Raw genomic sequence first — 21,168 nt, 5'->3', positions numbered from 1 at the left:
AGGGAGGAGGTTGGAGTCCCCAGATGCTAGCTTGGGGGAGCTCACACAGCTGCGTGTCAGACCCAGTCCTTAAATCTAGCTCTGTCTGCAAGAATCCAGTGACTCCTCCGCTGCTGCTGACATACGGGTACTTTAAGAAATGTCTTGCCACTCGTATTAAAGGTGTGTGGTATAGAAATGGCAAATGCCATGTGTTAGAAATCTCCAGGTTTCCATGGGTCGCACACTGACATCTTCTGGGGCAGGCAGTGTGGAGTATAGGAAAGAGCGTGCACTCCGAAGCCAGAAGCCGTGTTCAAATCCCAGCTCAGCCACTCAGCCTGTGGCCCTAGGCAAATGCTCTGCCAGCGGGTCCGCTCCCTAAGTCCCCTCGGATGCGCGGTGCTGATGAGCATTACTTAGTCTCCATCAAGGTGCGGATAGCCCGAGGCCACCCGTTACGCGGATGCGCAGGTCAAGCTGCGGAGGAGCTAAGGACCAGCCATTTCCTAGGGAACGACGCCGCGGGAGGTCTCCTCTGCCGTGTGTCAGTCGCTGGTCTCCGCTGGTGCCCGGTGTGCGCCCCCCGGGAGCAGCGCAGAGGGGGACGCTCGGGCCTGTGGCGCGGCCCCGGAGAGGTCCGGCCGGCCGGGCGGCCGCGGGAGGAGCCGGGAAGCTGTGCTCGTCTCGGCAGCCGCGAGGGGCCGCGGGGGCTGCACCGAGCCGCCGCGCCCGGGGCGCACAGTGCCGGCTCCTCCTCCCATCCCGGGCCGGAGCCGCCGCGCCGCGGGAAGCCGGGGCCCCTTTCTGTCCCCATAACCACCCTTCCTCCCCCTTAAGCTGGTGACCTTCCTAGGGGACTGTAAAGGTCTAATGCGGCGACCCACCTGCCCCTGACCACCGGTCCCCAGGGGTGGGTCCCCTTCAGGCTTCTTCCTGGGGCAAGAGGACGCAGACCTGCGTGGGGTCCCCAAGGGCCGGGCTGGGCTGCGAGAGGACTCGCGAGCCCGCCAGCTGCCTCTGCCCCATGCAAGCTCAGTCGGTCCTGGCCCTTTGCCAGTGACAAAAATGCCATCTGCACGAAGGCAGAGCCTCTCCAGCGCAATGAGACCGGCAGGCAGCCGCCCGCGTGCAAGCCGGACACCGCCGTCACTGCGCGGCGCCCTCGGTGCGCGCGAGGCAGGGCGCTGGGGAGCCCCAGGGCCCAGAGGCGGCCGGCACGGGATCGGGCCTCTCCAGGGAGACAGCAGCTGGCAGGGCCGGCAGGGGAGGGGGCGCTGGGGAGGCAGGAGTCGTATACTTAAATATAACGGCCAGCTAGAAGACCACTGCGGGGCGGGGTGGGGGGGGGGGGAGGGTGCGGGCGACGTCTAGGTCAGCCCCCTCTTTTTTTAAAAGAGAAGAAAGATACTTTATTTTTTTTCATGTTTCAATTACAAACACAAATGAAGACAACTACTTTTTGTCTAACAAGTATTTACTGAGCCTCAGGTTTGCGCAATGCACTGTACCAGGTCTCAGGGACCAGGCCACCCTCCAAGAGCCACTTTTCTGACGGAGGAGCCCACAATCTCTCTATTTCTCAGGATGTTTTTCAGTCTCAAGTAATAAAAAAGCCACCTAAAAACTCAGCCCCTTCATCTTATAACTGAGTACACTGAGGCCCAGAGAGGGAAAGTGATTTGGTCAACGTCACACAGCAAGTTCAGGGCGAAGATGGGAGCAGATGTCAGGTCCATGCATTCACAAAGCAGTAACTCTCCCTGGTGCCACACTGATAGGAAGATCGCTTGGCAGAGTCAGAGGTAGGGATAAGGCACCACAGAGACCAGAAACTGGTTAAGAATATCCACTCTTAGCACGTAGTTACAAACTGGGCTCTCAGATGCCCTGGCATCTCACAGTTTGAAGCTTGCTCATTTCAGAAGGTGATTTTGTGTTTGCTCAGATGCCCAGGAGTGGACTTTATAAGACTTCTGATGCTAAACTCATCCGCTCCACCAGCCCAGGAGCTGGAACCATGTGTTCAGAGCGCACGGGAAGCAGATGCGTTGAGTCTGACCTGGTCCTGAAGAACAACAGGGATCAGAGAGGAAGCACGCAGGCCCTGCTCTGGGGTGAGGGCCTCCCCTCCCCATGGAGGCCTTGTCACTCTGTTGTGTCATCGGCTCCCCTCCATCTGCCGCCCTCTCCACAGAGACTGGGACCCCCATTCCGGGCTCGCATCACTCCTGGAGAGATTTTGCAGGCAGCATCTGCCCCAAACATTTTACAACCCTCCTGCGTCCTTTCCCCAGGCCACGAGGGTGCCTGTCACCTCCCCTGAGTGATGTGAAAGGGAACAAACTCTCGCCAGCACCATCTATACAAAGGCCATTTTATTCATTCCTCGAACAATCCGATGAGAAGGACGTTGTTAGCTAACCTGGAACAAGGAGTTTCAGACATTTATGAACTTATTCAAAGGCAGCTGGAAGCTGGGAAACGGCGGGGCGGCGACCTGAGCGGGGCCGGCTGTTCTAAAGCTCATGTCCTTCACCGGCGTGGACCAGCACCCCGAAACCTGAGCTTAGTCCTGACTCGGCCGCTTACCAGCTTTGTGAGCTTGGGCGAATTGCTTAATTTTTCTGAATCTCAGTTTGCTTAACTATGAAATGGAAACTGTCCACCGATATTGACCACCTTACTGAGTCACCATGAAGATTAAATGTGACAACATAGGTGAAAGTGACACACAAATGTAGGGCAGCCCCATTAAAGCAGAAATGCTCTTTCTCCGGGGGGGGGGGGGGGGGGGTCTTTGGCCATCAACAGCAATATTTTGCAGGTTGTAATTCTTCTCAGCCCTTGATAGTATCTCTTTAGTTTTACCCACACCCCAGCTTATTGTTGCCATCTTTTTTAAATCTTTTATATCTTTGTGCAGACTTTTCATTTATTTGTTTCTCACGTGTTTGGACTTAGGCATGCTTTTCCCCCTGAATGTCTCATTAAAGAAACAAAATTTTGTGACAGATTTTCTTAAGAACAAATAATCTTTTGAGAGGAGGGCCCATTAGGTGAAATTGTGAACATTGCAAGCACATCTTCAAGAGCCATGCATTTTCAACCTCTGTAATATTCAAGGCCATTTCAACTGCAAGGTCAGAATCTAAGTCAAATAGCTTAAGAAAAAAGTTAATCGTCTTATGAAATGGAAAAGCCTGTGGGTGGGCCTTTAGGTATAGCATGATCCAGGCTTTCAGTGGATGCAGTAAGTGTTCTATCTGTCTTTATGCATCTGTTGTTCTGCTCTCTTCTGGGTTGGCTTCATTCCCAGGCAAGCTTCCTCCATCTGGTGAGAAAGGTGGATACCAGGCATACCTGCTCCTTACAGAGGAATAAGGAAGGAGCATCTTCTTTAATAGCACTTTTGTGGGATATAGGATTGTAAGATGGCCTCCAAGATTGCCACACTTGGGTGTATAATCTCCTTAATCATGGGAAGGACCTCTGCATATGATGAGACATTACTCCTGTGATTATGTTATGTTATCCTGGGTGGGCCTGATCTAATCAGGTGAGCCTTTAAAAGCAGAGTTTTCTCAAGCTGGTTGCAGAAGAATTCAGAGAGATGCGCTCCGGTTGGCCTGGAAGAAACCAAACATCCATGTTGTGAACAGCCTATGGGGGCCACGTGGGAAGGAACTGTGGCGTTCTCTAGGATCTGACAGCAGTCCCTAGCCAATAGTTAGAGGAAAATAGGGACTTCAGTCCTGTATTTGTAAGGAAATAAATTTTGTCAACAGCCAGTGACCTTGGAAGAGCACCCTGAGCCTCAGATGAGAACAGCAGCCCTGGCTAACACCCTGATTTCAGCCCCATAAGACCCTGAGCAGAGAGCCCAGTCATGCTGTACCCCGACTTCTGACCCACGTTACTGGGAGATGGTAACTCTGTGTTGGTTTAAGCTACTAAGTTTGTGATAATCTGATAAGCAGCAATACAAAGCTAATACAAGCTCTGAAAAGCCCAATCCTAGCCCAGGGTTAGGATCCTTTGGTTGCAAGTAACAAGAACCAACTCTGGGTAATTTACGCAAAAGGAAATCTACTGGCACAGGGTTCATAGAGCCACAGGACACAAGCCACTGCTGTGATGGGTCCCAGCAGGAGAAGTGAACAGCGGGTGTTGCCAGGTCTTGTTTCACTCTTTCAAGATTTAAATTCCAGGAGAAAGCAGCTAATCGGCTTTACCTGACAGCCTCACCAAGACTAACCAAGGGAGAATAGTTGGTTCTTCAAAGCAAAATCGATGGAGTGACATCGGCAACATGGCTAAGACACCCCTTGTTCATGTCCCGTCCTCAACAACAATTTGGCATCCACTTATGGACAGAACCGCCTTTGTAGGAGTTGTGGGAACCAGCACCACAGGCCAAGGGGTGCAGCAGGAGGCTTGTCCACCTGTGCATGGGGTAATAGGCAAACAGACCTCCCTCCTGGCTGTGGACCCTGCAGTGGCCCCTGAACCACCTCCAGCCCCTCTCAGCCACGGTCTGGGATCCCCTGGAAAGCACTGTCTCAGACAGTCACCCACAGATGAGACAGCCTTTGCGGAAGTCCAGGTTCCAGAGAAGTCCCAGCACTCCGCTGGAACAAACAAATACACATGTGGATGCATTAGAGTGGCCAAGAGGAACAGCTTGAATTGATTTGTGTCATCCCTTCCCCCAGGGGGCCCAGCTTAGGGATGTCTCTGCCCTGTGACTTTTCCTATGGGGGAAAGTGAAAGCATGTGAGTGGGCACCTAGTTTCCCCAGCTGTGTGGGATGCTGCTAAAGAGGCTCATTTCTCTCTTGTTCCATCCAGAGCACTGAATCATGAGCTGTGTGACTGGGAGGCAGGAAGAGAGTGGCAGATGGGACCCTGGAAGGGCATTAAAGGGATGTGAATCCTACCAGCTGGGTTGTGGACTTCATCAAGAAGCTGGTCCATGAGCTGTTAAGGATGCCTTGCAGAGCCCCCCAACTGGGCCAGAGGCTGCCCAGCACTCTGCAGGCCTCACCCACACTCCTGGCTCTGCGTGTGCTCCTGATGGTGGTGGTGAGAGTGAGCATTGGCAGATGGCTAGTGAGCATGTACAGAAAGCTGGCCTGAATCCACGGGCCACAGAGAGACCAGAAACGTGAGCTTTACTGCCTGCCTTGGGAAAGTAAAAGGGAGGCTGTCGGCACTGGACCTGGTGTGTGACAAGATTGAGAGAAGGCATGCAAGTTTATGAATTCTCACAAGAGGGAGCCAGGAGCATGGAACAGGCATATCCACAGAAGGTATGAGAAAGCCTCAGAGTCTCGAGCAGGGCTGACAGAAGATATTTCTCTCCCAAAGCCAGTTAGTAAAGGCAGTTCCTGTGAAGACAGGAATGCAAAACTTCAAGGAACATGAAAAATCAAGGAAACGTGACACCACCAGAGGATCACAGTAATCTTCCAGGAACTGATTCCATGGGTGTGGAGTGTGTGATTTGCCTGGTAAAGAATTTAAAACAGCTATTTTAAGGAAGCTCACTGACCTACAAGAAAACACGGGAAGACAATTCAGTGAAATCAGGAAAACAACACATGAACAAAAGGAGAAGTTTAACAAAGAGGTAGAAATAATAACGATAATTTAAAAACCCCAGAAATTCTGGAGCTCAAGAATACAATGAATGGAAAACACAATAGAAGACATCAAGAGTAGAATGGGTCAAGCAGAAAAAAGAACCTGTATGTTAGAAGACAGGAACTTTGAAATTATCAGGTCAGAGGAGAACAAAGAAAAAAGAATAAAGAAGAGTGAAGAAATCCTATGTGATCTATGGGATGCCATCAAAAGAAACAATTTGTGAATCACTGGAGTCCCAGAAGGAGAGAGGAAGAGGGGGGCAGAAAGCTCGTTTAAAGAGATGGTGGTTGAGAACTTTCCAAATCTAAAGAGGGATTGGCGTATCCAAGTTGATGAAGCTCATAGTCATCAAACAGACTCGAATTAAAGAGATCTTCTCCAAGACACTTGATAACAAAACTGTAAAAAATCAAAGACAAAGAGAGAATCTCAACAGCAGCAATGGAACAGACGTTTATAACTTACAAGGGAGCCCTCAAGAGGGTGTCAGCAGATACCTTCCAGGCAGGGAGAGAGTGGAAGGATATATTAAAAGTGCTGAAATAAAAAAACTGCCAAGAATACTCTATCCAGCAAAGTTATCCTTCAGAAAGGAAGGGGAGATAAAGATTTTCTCAGAGAAACAAAAACTGACGGAGTTCATCACTGCTGGGCCTGCCTGACAAGAAATGCTGCAAGGAGTTCTTCAGGCTGAAATGAAAGGACACCAACGAGTAACGCAAATTATATGAAAGGAAACAGCACACTGGGAAAGGTAAATATATAATCAAATTCAGAGCACTCACTGTAATATGGGAGTGTGTTAGCCACTTAACTCTAGTATAAAAGTTAGAGGATAAGAGTATTAAAAATAACTATAGCTGCAATAATTTTTAAATGAATATACAATATAAAAATAAGTAAATTGTGACATCAAAAACATAAAAGGGGGAGAAAAAGGATAGAGTTTTTGTATGAAATTGAAGTTAATTGTTATCAGCGTACATTAGACTGTTATGTCCACGAGATTTTTTACATAAGCATCATGGTAACCACAAAGCAAAAACTTACAGTAGATTTACAAAATACAAAGAGAAGTGAATCAAAGCCTACCACTATGGAGAATCATCAATTCACAAAGGAAAGAAGCAAGAGAGGGAGCCAGGAATGAGGGAATTACAAAACAGCGAGAAATTAATAAGATGACATTAGTAAGCCTTTACCTATCAATAATTACTATGGATTAAATTCTTCAATCAGAAGGCATTGTGTCTGGATGGATAAAAAAACTAGACCCAACTCTATACCACCTACAAAAGACTCACTTCAATTTTAAGGATACATATAGGCTCCAAGTGAAGGGATGGAAAAAGATAGTCTATGCAAGTAGCAACCAAAAGAGAGCATGGGTAGCTATGTGTATAGCAGACAAAATATACTTTAAGCCAAAAACTGTAATAAGAGGAAAAGAAGATCACTATATAATGATTATGGGGTCAATTCTTCAAGAGGATATAACAATCATAAATATATACGCACCCAACATCACCTAAATATATTAAGCAAATACAAACAGATCTGAAGGGAGAAATACAAACAATACAATAATAGGAGGAGTCTTCAATACTCTACTTTACAATAGAGCATCCAGACAGAAAGTCAATAAGGAAATGATGGACTTGAATTGCACATTTGACCAAATGGACCTAACAGACGTGAACAGAACCTTCCATCCAACAGCAGCAGAATATACATTCTTCTCGAGTGGACATGGAACTTTCTCCAGGATAGACCATATGATGGGTCACAAAACAAGTCTTAGTAAATTTAAGAAGGTTGAAATCATACTAAGTGTCTTTTATGATCACAATAGCATGAAACTAGAAATCAATAACAGGAGGAAAATTGGAAAATTCACAGTATGTGTAAACTACACAAAACACTCCTGGACAACAAATGGATTAAAGAAGAAATTTTTTTTAAAATCTTGAAACAAATGAAAATGGAAACACAGCACACCAAAACCTATAGGATGCAGCAAAAACAATTCTAAGAGAGAAGTTAATAGTGATAAATACCTACATTAAGAAACAAGAAGGATTTCAAATAACCTAACTTTACACCTCAAGGAACCACAAAAAGAAAAAACTAAACCCAAAGTTAGCAGAAGGAAGGAAATAACAAAGATCAGAGCAGAAATAAATGAAATAGAGACCAGAAAAACAATAGAAAATATCAATGAAACTAAGAGCTGATTTTTTGGAAAAAATAAACAAAATTGACAAACCTTCAGATAGACCAACTAAGAAAAAAAGAGAGAAGACTCGAATAAATAAAATCAGAAATGAAAGAGTAAACATTAGAACTGATACCATAGCCACACAAAGGATCATAAAGGATTACTATGAACAATTATAGGCTAACACATTGGATAATCTAGAAGAAATGGACAAATTTCAATAAACATAAAACCTACCAAGACTGAATCATGAAAAAAAAGAAAATCTAAACAGATGAAAAATGAGTAGAGATTGAGTCAGTAGTCAAAAATCTCCCAACAAAGAAAAGCCCAGGACCAGATGGTCTCCCTGGGGAATTCTACCAAACATTCAAAGAAAGAAAAATTATTGCAAATCCTTCTCAAACTCTTCCAAAAAAGTGAAGAGGAAGGAACACCCCTAAACTTATTTTACAAGGCTGGCATTACCTCAATACCAAAGCCAGATAAGGATACTACAAGCAAAAAAACCCACAGGCCAATATCCCTGATGAATATGGATGCAAAAATTTTCAACAAAATATTAGCCATCCAAATTCAACAGCACAGTAACAGGATTATACACCATGATTAAGTGGGATTTATCCCTGGGATGCAAGGATGGTTCAATATATACAAATCAATAAATATGATATGCCACATTAACAGAATGAAAGATCTAAATCACAAGATCCTCTCAATAGATACAGAAAAAGCATTTAAGAAAATACAACATTCTCTCAAGATAAAAAATCTCAATGAATTGGATATAGAAGGAATGTACCTCAACATAATAAAGGCCATATATGACAAGCCCACAGCTAACACCACCCTCAGCAGCGAAAGTTCCTCTAAGATTGGAACACGATAAGGGTGTCCATTTTCACCACTCCTATTCAACAGAATACTGGAAGTCCTAGCCAGGGCAATCAGGCAAGAAAAAGAAATAAAAGACATCTAAATCAGAAGGAGAGAAGTAAAATTGTCTTTGTTTGTGGATTATATGATCTTATACACAGAAAATCCTAATGACTCCACCAAAAAACTGTTAGAACTAATCAATTAATTCAGTAAAGTGGCAGGATACAAAATCAACATTTAGAAATTAGTTGCATTTCTATACACTAACAAATATCTGAAAAAGAAAAAAGAAAACAATCTCATGCACAATAGCATCAAAAACAGTAAAATACTTAAGAAATTTAACCAAGGTGAAAGGCTGTACACTGAAAACCGTAAGACTTGGTTCAAAGAAATTAATGAAGATAGAAATAAATGGAAAGATATCCCATGCTCATGGATGGGAAGAATTAATATTGCTAAAATATCCATACTACCCTAAGCCATCTACAGATTCAATGCAATCCATATCAAAATTTCAATAGCATTTTTCACAGAAATAGAAAAACAATCCTAAAATTGATATGGAACCACAAAAGAGACCATATAGCCAAAGGAATCTTGAGACAGAAGAACAAAGCTGGAGGCATCACTTTTCCTGATTTCAAAATATACTACAAAGCTATAGTAATCTAACCAGCATGGTACTGGCATAAAAACAGACATGTAGACCAATGGAACAAAACTGAGAGCCCAGAAGTAAATTCTCTATATTCAGTCAACTAATATTTGACAAGAGAGCCAAGAATACTCAATGGGAAAAGGATACTTTCTTCAATAAATGGTGCTGGGAAAACTGGATAACCACATGCAGAGGAATGGCCTTGGACCCCTATCTTACACCACTCACAAAAATTAACTCAAAATGGATTAAACACTTAAACAGAAGACTTGAAACCGTAAAACTTGTAGAAGAAAACATAAGGGAAAAGCTCCCTGACGTTGGTCTTGGTAATAATTTTTTGGATCTGACACCAAAAGTGTAAGTAACAAAAGCAAAAATCAACAAATGGTACTACATCAAACTTAAAAGCTTCTGCACAGCAAAGGAAACATCAAGAAAATGAAAAGGCAACCTATAGAATGAGAGAAAATATTTGTAAATCACATATCTGATAAAGAGTTACTGTCCGAATATTAAGGAACTCACACAACTCAATAGCAGAAACCCAAACAATCCTATTAAGAAATGGGCAGAGGAACTGAATAGACTTCTTTCCAAAGAAGACACAGAGATGGCCAACAGGTACATGAAAAGATGCTCAGCATCACTAATCATCAGGGAAATGCAAATCAAAACCACAATGAGATATCACCTCACGTTGTTGGAATGGCTATTATCAAAAAGACAAGAGATAAGAAATGCTGGCGAGGATGTGGAGAAAAGGGCACCCTTGTGCGCTGTTGGTGAGGATGTAAACTGGTGCAGCCACTATGAAAAACAGTATGGAGGTTCCACAAAAAATTAAAAATAGAACTACCATTTGATCCAGCAACCCCACATCTGGTTATATAGCCAAAGGAAATAAAATCTTGAAGAGATGTCTGCACACCCGTGTTCATTGCAGCCAGGGCATAGAAACAGCCTAAGTGTCCATGAACAGAAGAATGGGGAGAGAAGACGGGCTACATACACACAATGGAATATTATTCAGCCACGAGAAAGAAGGAATCCTGCCATTTGTGACAACATGGGTGGACCTTGCGGGCACTATGTTAAGTGGAATAAATCAGACAGAGAAAGGCAAAACTATGATATCACTTACATGTGGAATCTAAAAAAGCTGAACTTACAGAAACAAAGGGTAGAATGGCGGTTACCAGGGGCTGGGGCTGGGGGGGTCAGGGAGATTGGGAGATATTGGTCAAAGGGTACAAACTTCCAGTTATAAGTTCTGGGGTACAGCATGGTGAGCCTGCAAAGACGAGGCCCCATGAGGCGTTTGGGTGGGATCCTGCAGGACTGCTGGAAGTATCTGCCCCAGTGGAAACCCCTCAGGAAACGGCATGAGCTGGCCTCCAGCTGCTTGTCAGTTCAAGACCAGTCGGCTGAAGCGGGATGAGCAGGCTTGGGTCAAGGCACTGGGGCCTCAAGGCCTGGGGATGTGCTTCCCCATCCCAGGGACCTTGGGAGTGACTACCTCTGGAAACCCCAAAGGATGGAAGCCAATCCTACTTTTTGTGCTTCTTTTCCTGGTGATCAGGAACCCAGGAATTGTGAGGCTGCACCCCAGGTCCCTGCTTCCTGGAATGGGGCTGCCGTAGTCTCAGAATGCAGGGGAAAATCAGAAGCCCAAGAGGGGACCATCCGGAGCAAGGAGTTATGGGAAGAGGCAGACCCATAAGCCCCTCATAGCGGCCTCTCATTTAGTTGTGGGCAAAGCTTTCCCACTAAATTTTGATGAACTAATATAGGAAAAAGGGGGGTATATTGGCTCATGTAGCTGAAAGTAAGGCAAGAGGGCAACAGGAATAGAAATTCTCTTTCCCCGACTCTTGGCTCAGCTTTCCTCTGGGTTGGCCTCATTCCCAGTCAGACTCTCTCTCCGTGTGGAGAATAGATGGCCCCCACAGCTCCAGGCTTGCACTATCCTCACAGTTGCCATCCCCAGGGAAAAACAGCATCCTTCCCCTGTCGTTCCAGCAAAAATCTCGAAAAGGGCTCTCATTGTCCCTCCCTGAACTAATCATTGTAGACAGCAGAATCTGATGCTCTGATTGGCTGGTGCTGTGTCCTGTGCCCACCTTTGGAGCCCAGTGGAGGTGCAAACTTTACTCAAAGTACTCGAGGATTAGGGGAGATGTGGGCCTCTCCAAGGGAAATGAGGGTTGCAGTTTCCAAAAAAGGGGGCAGGTCAAAATAATTATTTCACCGGAATTACTCATTTGAAGAATTATGAGATTTCATTTAGCACCGATATCTTCTTCTTACCACGTACCTGCTCATGTTCTGTTTTGCCTGTCACCTTGCACTGTCTCTGTCCGCAGCTGTAGCCATTTGACTTCTATCAGTTCAGCTCCGGTCCTGAGCCCCAGTGCCTGCCTTATGTGTGGTCTTTACATTGTCTTTGCGCTACTCAATGCCCAGTCAGCCCTCCAGAGGCAAGGGCCCTTTTCTCTGATGACAACTTTCCCAGGTGGCAGCTCCATTCGCCAGCTTCTGGATTCCCCTTGCTGTGCTCTTCTCAACAGTTGAGGCATCCTCCTACTCAGCATTGGACTTCCTGCCATCCTGGATGTTACCATCCATCCACCCACCTACCCACCCATCCAAAATGTACTTGGAGCTAGAGTTCAACCCTGCAGAATAGCCAGGCCTTGCCCACTAGGAACTCACAGCTGCTGGGTATCAGGTTCTATGTGGACTTTCTCTCACCTCCTACCTCTGCCTGTGTCCTCCTCTGCAGAGTGTGGGCCTCGTTCTAGGTCCCAGCCCCAGCTCACTGTGCTCACCAGGGCAAGGCTGGAGGCAGTGAACAGTTATTATTTTGTATATGCCCAGAATCTTTTCCTTTCCTTTCTTCTATTACAAATGATTCTGGTAGGGCTGTTAATCATAGTGTCCCATCTCCAATCTCATCTTGTCCCCCTGGAAACAATGGTTGATCCAAGAGGTGAGCATAAGACCCAAGCTGGGCCAATTAGAGCATTTTCTGAGATCGGTGTGGGGATATTGTTTCTGCTGTCTATCGCTGTGTAACAACCATCTCAAATTTTAGTGACTTAGAACAACCCACCATTTCAGTTGTTCGCGCTTCTGTGGGTTAGCAACTCAGGCTGGCTCCGTTAGGCAGTACTCTGTCTGGCCTTACCTGGGGCCATTGATGTGGCTGTAGTCCTGCGGTGGCTCACCTGGGGCTGGATGGTCCAAGATGGCCTTACTCACTTACCTAGAAGTTAGTGCTGGCTGTCAGCTAAGCCACGTACTCCAGCAGGCTAATCCAGGCTTCTCCACATGGAGGCTGGATTCCCAAAGCAGCAGGACATATGGCTGGCTCCAATGTACAAACGCTTTTCAAATCCTTTAGGGTTTTTTAAAGATGGGAGAAAGAACATGCTTGCATACTGATGAGAATGACCCAATTTAGAAGAAACAATTGATACGCAGGAGAGAGAAGAGAAAATTTCTGCAACAATGTCCTTGGGAGGCAAGACAGGATAGAACCCAGCAGAAGAATTGATACCGATACGATAGGTAAAAAAGTATCTTCACTGTAGTTTGAATTTTGACTTATCTTTCATTCATTTAAAAGCCATTAATTACTTCCTTTTCCAAGAATATTCTATTCAAGTCCTCTGCTCATTTTTCTCATGTGCTTTTAGACGTCTACCAGCCTGAAAATTTCATGCAGGTGAGGATTCCTTGTCTGTTTCACTCCTAGTTTTTTTTGTGTGAGGAAGATTGACACGGAGCACACATCTGTTACCAATCTTCCCCCTCTTTTTTTTTTTTCTCCCCAAAGCCCCAGCACATAGCTGTATATCCTAGTTGTAAGTCATTCTAGTTCTTCTGTGTGGGATGCCACCACAGCACAGCCTGATGAGCAGTGTGTAGGTCTGCACCCAGGATCTGGACCAGCAAACCCCATGCCGCAGAAGTGGAGCACATGAACCCAAACACTTGGCCATGGGGCCAGTCCCAACTCCCAGTTTTGTCTTCAGCATATAATACAGGACTTGGCTCCTGGTAGTCACTCAAAAAGTATTTGTTGTAATTGAATAATGTTTGGATGCTCTCTATGTATAAAGGAACTAAACCCTTTGTCATGGTGCTAAAATTTTATATAAACACAATCATTCAGTACGTGCTCTTTGCCTGGCTTCTTTCACTCGTTTAAATGATTTTGAGATTCAACCATGTTGTTGTATCACTAGCAGTTTATTCATTTTTATTATTATTATTTCACTGAATGGGCATACCATAATTTGTTTATCCATGCATCTGTTGATGGATATTTGGGTGGTTTCCAGCTTTGGGGTATTCCAAATAAAGCTGCTCTGAATATTCATAGGCAAGTCTTTATATGGGCATATATTTCCTTCTCTCTCGGGTGGATACCTGGGAGTGGAATGGCTGGATCATATGGTAGATTTATGGTTAACTTTTGAGGAAACTGCCAAACTGTTTTCCAAATGGTTGTATCATTTTACACTCCCACCATCAGTCTGTGAGAGTTCCAGTTCTTCCCCATCCTGGCCAGTTGTTTAGTTTTAGCTTCATTAATAGCTGTGAGGTGGTATCTCATCGCGTGCTAATTTGTATTTCCTTAATTACTAATGATGTTCAGCATGTTTTCATGTGCTTACTGACCATTCATTTACCTCCTTTTGGAAATTGTCTATTAAAATCTTCTGCCTATTTTCTTATTGAGTTGAAAGAGTTCTTTATATATTCTAGATATACATGTTTGCAAGTAATTTCTCACAGTCGACGGCTTGCTTTTCCATTTTCTTAATGGTGTTTTCCAATGAACAAAGTTTTAATTTTGATGAAGTCTAATTTATCAATATTCTTCTCTTGTGGTTTGTGCTTCTTATGTTCTATCACAAAGATTTTTCTCCTATGTTTTATTCCAGAAGTTTTAGTTTTAGGTTTTACGCTTAGGTCTATGAACTGTTACAGTTAATTTTTGTGTATGATGTAAAATGAGTAACTATTTTTTTTTTATTTTTCCATACAGATATCCAGTTGGACTAGCACCATTTGTTGAAAAGACTATCATTTCTTTGTTGAATATTCCCTGTACCTTTATCAAAACCTGATTGGCCGGGTATGTTTGAGCCTATAGTGCCATAAATACAATGTGGTAATTATGTCGCTTTGTAATGTTAGATGTCTGGCAGGGCTATTTCACTCTCCTTACTCTTCTGTTACAGAGGCTCCTGGCTATTCTTTCGTTTGTTTGTTTTAGCATTATTTTTGTACTGAGATATAATTCACATAATATAAAATTCACCATTTTAAAGCATACTCTCAGTGATTTTTAGTATATTCACTATGTTGTGCACCATCACCGCCATCTAATTCTAGAACATTTCTGTCATCTCAAAAAGAAACTCTGTACCTATTAGCAGTGGGTCCAATTTCCCCCTCTCCCCAGGCCCTGGCAACTGCTAATCTACTTTCTGTCTATAGATTTGCGTATTTTGGACATTTCATAGAAATGGAATCATATCACATGTGGTCTTTTGTCTCTGCTTCTTTCACTTAGCATGGTTTTTTCAAGGTTCCTCATGTTGTAACATGTAATAATACTTAATTCCTTTTTATGGCTGAATCATACTCCATTTGGGGGATATACCCCATTTGTTTATCCCTTCCTCGGTTGGCTTGTTTCCAGTTTTGGGCTTTTATGAATAATGCTTCTATGAACATTAAGATACAAGTTTGGTGTGGACATACGTTTTAGTTCTCTTGTGTATTTGCCTAGAAGTAGAATTGCTGGGTCATATATGCTCTGTTTAACTTTTTGAGGAAATTCTAACCTGTTTTCCACAAGGGCTTCATCATTTGACATTCCCATCAGCAATGTAGGAGAGTTCCAATTTCTCCACATCCTCATCAACACTTGTGTGTCGTTTTTTTCTTAGCCATCCTAGTGGGTGTAAAGTAGGATCTCACTGTAGTTTTTTGGTTTTGGTTTTGTTTTTTTGGTGAGGAAGATTGTCCTGAGCTAACATCTGTGCCAATCTTCCTCTATTTTGTATGTGGGATGCTGCCACAGCATGGCTTGATGAGCGATGTGTCAGTCTGCACCCAGGATCCGAACCCGCGAACCCCGGGCTGCCAAAGTGGAGCACCCAAACTTAACCACTAGGCCGCTGGGCCGCTGGGCTGGCCCCACTATAGTTTTGATTTGCGTTTCCCTAGCAACTAATGACATTGAGTATCTTTTCATGTGCTTATTGGCCATTTGTGTATCTTCTTTGGAGAAAAGTCTATTCAGATCTTCAGCCAATTTCTAATTGGGTTATGTTTTCTTATTATTGAGTTGCAGGAGCTATTTTTTTACGTCAGCATTTTTAGTGAGATGGATCGATTAGTTTAGGGAGAATTGGAATCTTCTTAAGAGGGAGCCTTTTATCAAAGACCAGGTTATCCCTTTCCATTTACCCAAGTCCTTTCGTGTTCTTCAGTAATGTTTTAAAGTTTGTTTCATGCAGATCTTACACTTTTTATTAAATTTATTTCTAGGTGTTTATCTCTTTTATTATTGTAAATTACTCCAACATTTAATTGTTGACAACTAACAAAGTGTGCGAAATACTACGTGAGCTGTAGTATTTCAAGCTATTCCACGTTTCAAATTCAGGCCAAGTTCCGATCTGCATCCTCAGACCTCCTCCAACAACTTGTTGAGATGTTGAGTGAGACAGTAAGTAGATCGCAGAGGTGACACTAAAGCCCAAGAATTCTCCATTTAGCCTGACTCTGAGTCCAGCACTCTGTCATCTTACCAACCCCGATAAAATATATGAGTCTAGGAAAACGGTAAATGTTCTTACGTGCAATGGGAACTCGTATTTGCCTAGGGACTGACTTCACCAATCAAGATAGCAATTAGATAAAAATTAGACAAAAATTATAAAAAAAGGAAAATAAAACAATGATTAAATGAGAGAAAAAGTAAAATTGAGGCAGAGAGAGACACACACACACACGCCACCCCCAAACCCTCAAACCTCCAGGGCTTCCTGCCTGTGAACCGAAAGGGGGAGTGTGAGTTTCTGGGCCCTGTTGGCAGGTGCCTGTCTCCTCAAAGGCCCCATAGTCCTCCACTTCCTGAGGAGGCAGCAGCAGAACAAAGCCGGCAGAGACTTCTTTTCTCTTCTTTGTCCCAGCCACGGCTGCCACGGCCTCTGCCTCTTGGCACCATCCCGGGGCACAGGACAAGATGAAGTGGAAGGCTCTTATGATCGCGGCCATCCTGCAGGCGCAGTTCCCAGTCACAGGTAAGGCTGCACGTATCAATGGCAAGGAACTTCTAGAACCACTTTGTGCGTGTGTGCGCGGGGCCGGGCGACACAGTGGAGGGGTGGTGGGGAGCTGGTGTCCCCTTCGAGTCCTGTCCTCGCCGGATCAATGGGCAGCTGAGCAGGGAGGGGTCCGGCTCGATGCTGGTGTCTGCCTCATTACAGCCAAGTCGGGCATCAATTCTGAGCCAGCCGCTTGAAAACACACCTGCCCATAGTATAGATTTTTCCAGTGATAAGGGAGAGAAACGTCCATGGGCGGTGGGGGGGCGGGAGAAGGACAAGCAGGAAGGAAGTGGAAGAGCAGCCAAGCCAGGCCCAGGTGGAGGACAGAGAGCGGTATCCGGCAGAGGCCGGACGGGGTCACGCGATGTCAGCCAGGCCGTGTTTCGTGCTGCGACACTTTTCTAGTCTTTGCATCTTCTTTTACCCCTGTGCTGGCTCTGGCCGTAGCTCGGCCCCTTCCCATCTTCTTTCACCCACAAAGAAGACTGCATTCCTTGGCCAGGCAGGTCACGGCTGTGGCCCTGGCTGACTTGAAACAGCTCGACAGGCCAAGGACTAAGTGGGGTTAAGAAGGAGAGAAGCGGCCTCCCTGGGGGTCTGTGTCCAGGCTCAGCGCTGTCATGGCCACCCTTGAACCCCATGGCCAAGGGCCGCCCTGTGACACACCCGTCCCAGACACAGTGACTCACCCACTTCAGGCAGCTCTCTCTCTGAGGCCAAAAGCCAGAGGTGCTGATGGAACATAGAGGACAGATGAGAGGATGTGACTTGTTAAGTCGCCACCAAGAGTAACAACCAGCTCACACCTCGCCTCATTCCAGCTCGCGGGAGCCTGGCTCTGCTAGAATCCTTTCATCCCGCCATGTTTTCTGGCCCAGATAATGAGGAGGAGGAGAAGTGAGAAGAAGAGGAAATGGACTGGGTCGGGGCGGGGGGTGGGGAGCATCATGACGTTTTTACCAGAAACAGGACAAGCCATATTTGAATCTTAAGAGGCAGGGAGGGTGGTCACAAACAAGTGTCCTTCCTCCACTTTACAGCTCACCCCAGCATGGGAAGGCATTTAGCGACAACGGTGGGAGGGCAGGAAGGCCATTGCACTTCTGATCCTGCCAGGGAGTAGGGGACAGCCCTGCCCGGCGCCCCGGCGTTTCGAGGATGAAGCAGTGGCGGGGTTTTCTGTAAGGTCACAGCTCTCTTCTCAGAAAGGCCTCGCTGGGTGTGAGTCACATGGTGCTGGGGGTTAAGGACACCCGAGTGAGCACAGAGAGCCATCCTTGTGCTCGGGGGCCGAGAAGGCCCGTGACACCCTGACTGCCTGTGAGTTCAGTGACCTCGGGGGACGCGGCTGGCGTAGGCCTGACCCTGGGCTGCAGGCTGGGGGGCGCCTCCGCGTGGAGCGGCTGCGCTGCCCATGCGTGTGGGGTCCAGCTCGGTGCAGAGTGGAGTTAGGAGAGGAAAATAAAAGCTGCGGGGTGGTGGCGGCTGTCAAGGCGGTAAACAGCCCCCGGGCAGGCCCGGCCGCCCCGCGGTTCAGAGCCCCCCCTTGGTGCCGCTCGCTGTGCGAGTGGAGATGAACTGTCAGTTACCTTTACATAAGGCTCCAGGACAAAAGTCCCTGCAGGCGCCCTAGCCCGGGGGAGGCGAGGCAGAGGGCCCGGGAGAGGCCCCGCCGCCTGCAGGACGCCCTCTGCGGTGGGCCCTGGAGGAAGGGCTGCTGAGGGAACTTGAGCTGAGGTCTTCTCTCTTTTCTAGCTCAACTAAGTTACCCCCCACCCCAATGCTTTTAAAACATTACTTTTTACTAAGACTTTTCCATTTCCTTGGAAATGCCCAGATCATTAGGGTCAAAGCAAATGATGCCCGAGTCCGTCTGCACGAGCAGGTGTCCCCGGGTGAGAGTCTGCCCAGACAGCCGCCAGGTCCGAGGCCGGCAGAGACTCAGGTGGCGTGCTGGGGGCATGGGCACGCTTTCACCTACAGAGTCCTCAGGTGCCCAGTGCGCTAACTCGCTGCCACACCGTGGCCAAGAGCACACTCAGTGGTCAATGTGGCCTTTGTCCTTTCTCCAGGGAGGAGATGCAGCTCTGCTACAAAGCCTCAGGAGATGCAGGCTCCAGGCTTTGAGCAGCCCTGCTCTTAGGGAGGCAGGTGGATGTGGTGAAAAGAGTCAGGTCAATCAGAGAGCTGCCACTTTCCTAGCTGTGCAACCTTAGGCAAGTTACTTAACCTCTCTGGGCCTCAGTTTTCCCACCTTCATTGCAGGGTGTGAAAATAAGAAGTGAATGTAACATGTTTGATACACAGAATAGACAGCCAATAAATAGGAGTTGAATTATTACTTCTTGGCCTGTTTTCCTGGTCTCAATACTCACGAACAGGAAATGAGAACTGTGGTTGGGATTCTTAATGTGTTCTTAGGCATGCTGTAAAGCGGCAGTGGGCATTTTCTCCGTCTGTTGAAACACCGCCCTCCCTTCTCTTGATTTTTGAGCTCACGTCCAGCAGCACGAGAATGCAGTGGCGAGCCACCCCGGTGGCAGGGCCACGGCAAGGGTCAAGCTATGGCGGGTCACAGGATGAGCGTTACAGCTAACATTTAACTTCTAAAGACACTTCTTCTCAGGGGATATTCCCCAAAGTGAAAACATGCCTAAAAAATGCATAATATAAATAATTAGGGGGAGGAAATTGCAGACAAATTCCACCCGATCGTTGCTGGTCAGGGCGGCCGCCCGGATTTTGAAGCCGAATGGTTGGTGTGGGTGCACGGTGACTGCGCATTTAAACGCAGACTTCTTGAAAACCAGATCTTTGCTTAAACTGCTTGGAGCTCGACTCGAGGGGGGCTATACGTGACGCCAGGACAAGTTCTTCATCCATCGCATTTCACCACTGGTCTCTTTCGACCTCCAGTGGCCTGGCTCAGCTCCCCCTGGTGAGCTCCTTGGTCCTTCTGCCCTGGCGTTTCTCAGACTCGCTGGGCTGGAGCCCACCTTTGCGGCCTTGAAACATCCCCCAGAAACAGTCCTGGGAAGCTCTGGCTTAGGCGAATAATCACGGCTGTATTTATTTAAAAATTGTTCTTATTTCTGCCTTTGTCTTTAAAAAATTAGATTTAATTTTTACTGGTTTACTGTTTGACTTTCGAGCGCCCCTGGCGCTGTCTTGTGTTTTATTTGGAAAGGTTCAGGCGCATTAGAGAACTGTCTCGCGTGAGAGTTGTCCTTTCTCTCCTGAGCCCCATTTGCCTAGGGGTCAGCTAATTAATTAAATAAATAGCAGGGATAATTCAAAATAAATTCCTTAGCTCAGCTTGGGCCACGGCTGGTTCTTATGAACACTAAAGTGATGGTGGATTTAATTAATTTGAGCAAACAGTCAGTCAGTTTGGTTAAAAAAACAATCAAACCAGTCATTTGACCTGCTAGTTGAACAAAGTGATCCGTTCAGTCACTGCACGTTCATAGCCCTTCCTCCCAGCCGAAAACCCGGAGTCTGTGTCCCCGAGGGGGAGAAAGACGCCTCAGTCCCTGCTCAGAGGTATTTCCAGCACTGAACTCATGCCTGGAGCACGTCCACACACAATACATACTGTTGAAGGAATTAAGAGGTGGGCAAATGAGGGAAATCTAGATGTTTCCATGTGATTAAATTCACTTTCATGGTTTATTTGGGGGTGGGATATATTGGAGTGGCATTATTTGGACCTTTCCTCTAGAGAACTTAGTATTAAACAAAGTACTGAAAAAAAAAAAAGAAATTAAACTGGTGGAGGGAACAGAGCAGTCGAGTGAATAGAATGATTAGAGATGAGTTGCAAGGACAATTTAAGATAAAAACCTACGTTAAAATGTTCTGATTGGACCATATGTAATTTACGATATTCATTTATTTTTACCTATGAAAATGTTAATTTCATATGATTCAGGTGATATCTCAAAAATAAACAAAGACACTCATTTTTCTGACTTGGCTTTAGCACTAAGGAAAAGCAGAAAATAAAGAAGGCTATCGCTGTTGATTGGCGATTGGAGATTTCCAAGAAGGAAAATAAGCGTTTGTGGACTCCGGTGTAAATCACATTATCCAGTTGCCCAATTACCTCAAAATATGGAAAGTAAAAAAAAGCAGGCTATTTGCCTATCATAGCTCAGTTTGGTCTAGGTCACTAAATAAATGTTCCAAGTAGCTGTCACTTTTTTTCCTTTCTTAATTAGAGGTATTTTTAACAAAAATATCATAAAATCATTAGAGGAAGTTATAAATTTTTTAAAAGCCAAGCTAGCCTAATAACTTTTCATTTTCACTTCTTTATGTTCCATTCCAATATTTTTTATAAGCGTATACGTATTTTTATATAATATTATAAAATGGTTTCTTAATATTATATATTTTTTCTTTTTCTATTATAATTTTCTAGTT

At 45.5% G+C, this 21,168-nt stretch overlaps 1 protein-coding gene and 1 long non-coding RNA gene across 6 annotated transcripts in view; one reads left to right on the top strand and one right to left on the bottom strand.

The window, feature by feature from the left end:
• Positions 1-2,342: 2,342 nt before the first annotated feature.
• On the bottom strand, positions 2,343-16,586 carry LOC138924201 (uncharacterized). Its single transcript, XR_011438958.1, has 2 exons — positions 16,447-16,586; positions 2,343-3,608 (listed from the first exon to the last, which is right to left on the bottom strand). It is a non-coding gene; the product is annotated as an uncharacterized lncRNA (long non-coding RNA).
• The window catches only part of CD247 (CD247 molecule), a 73,161-nt gene continuing 68,574 nt past the window's right edge, over positions 16,582-21,168 (top strand). For all 5 annotated transcript variants that reach the window (XM_070267616.1, XM_070267620.1, XM_005609631.4 and 2 more), the window contains exon 1: positions 16,582-16,716. In XM_070267616.1, coding sequence (XP_070123717.1) covers positions 16,659-16,716 — 58 coding nt within the window. In that variant the 5' untranslated portion in view covers positions 16,582-16,658. The remainder of the gene's footprint in view (positions 16,717-21,168) is intronic.

Source organism: Equus caballus, chromosome 5, assembly GCF_041296265.1.
Source record: "Equus caballus isolate H_3958 breed thoroughbred chromosome 5, TB-T2T, whole genome shotgun sequence".
Lineage (NCBI taxonomy): Eukaryota > Metazoa > Chordata > Mammalia > Perissodactyla > Equidae > Equus > Equus caballus.
Note: the sequence above shows the minus strand (reverse complement) of the source record. Positions and strands in the feature narration are given on the sequence as shown.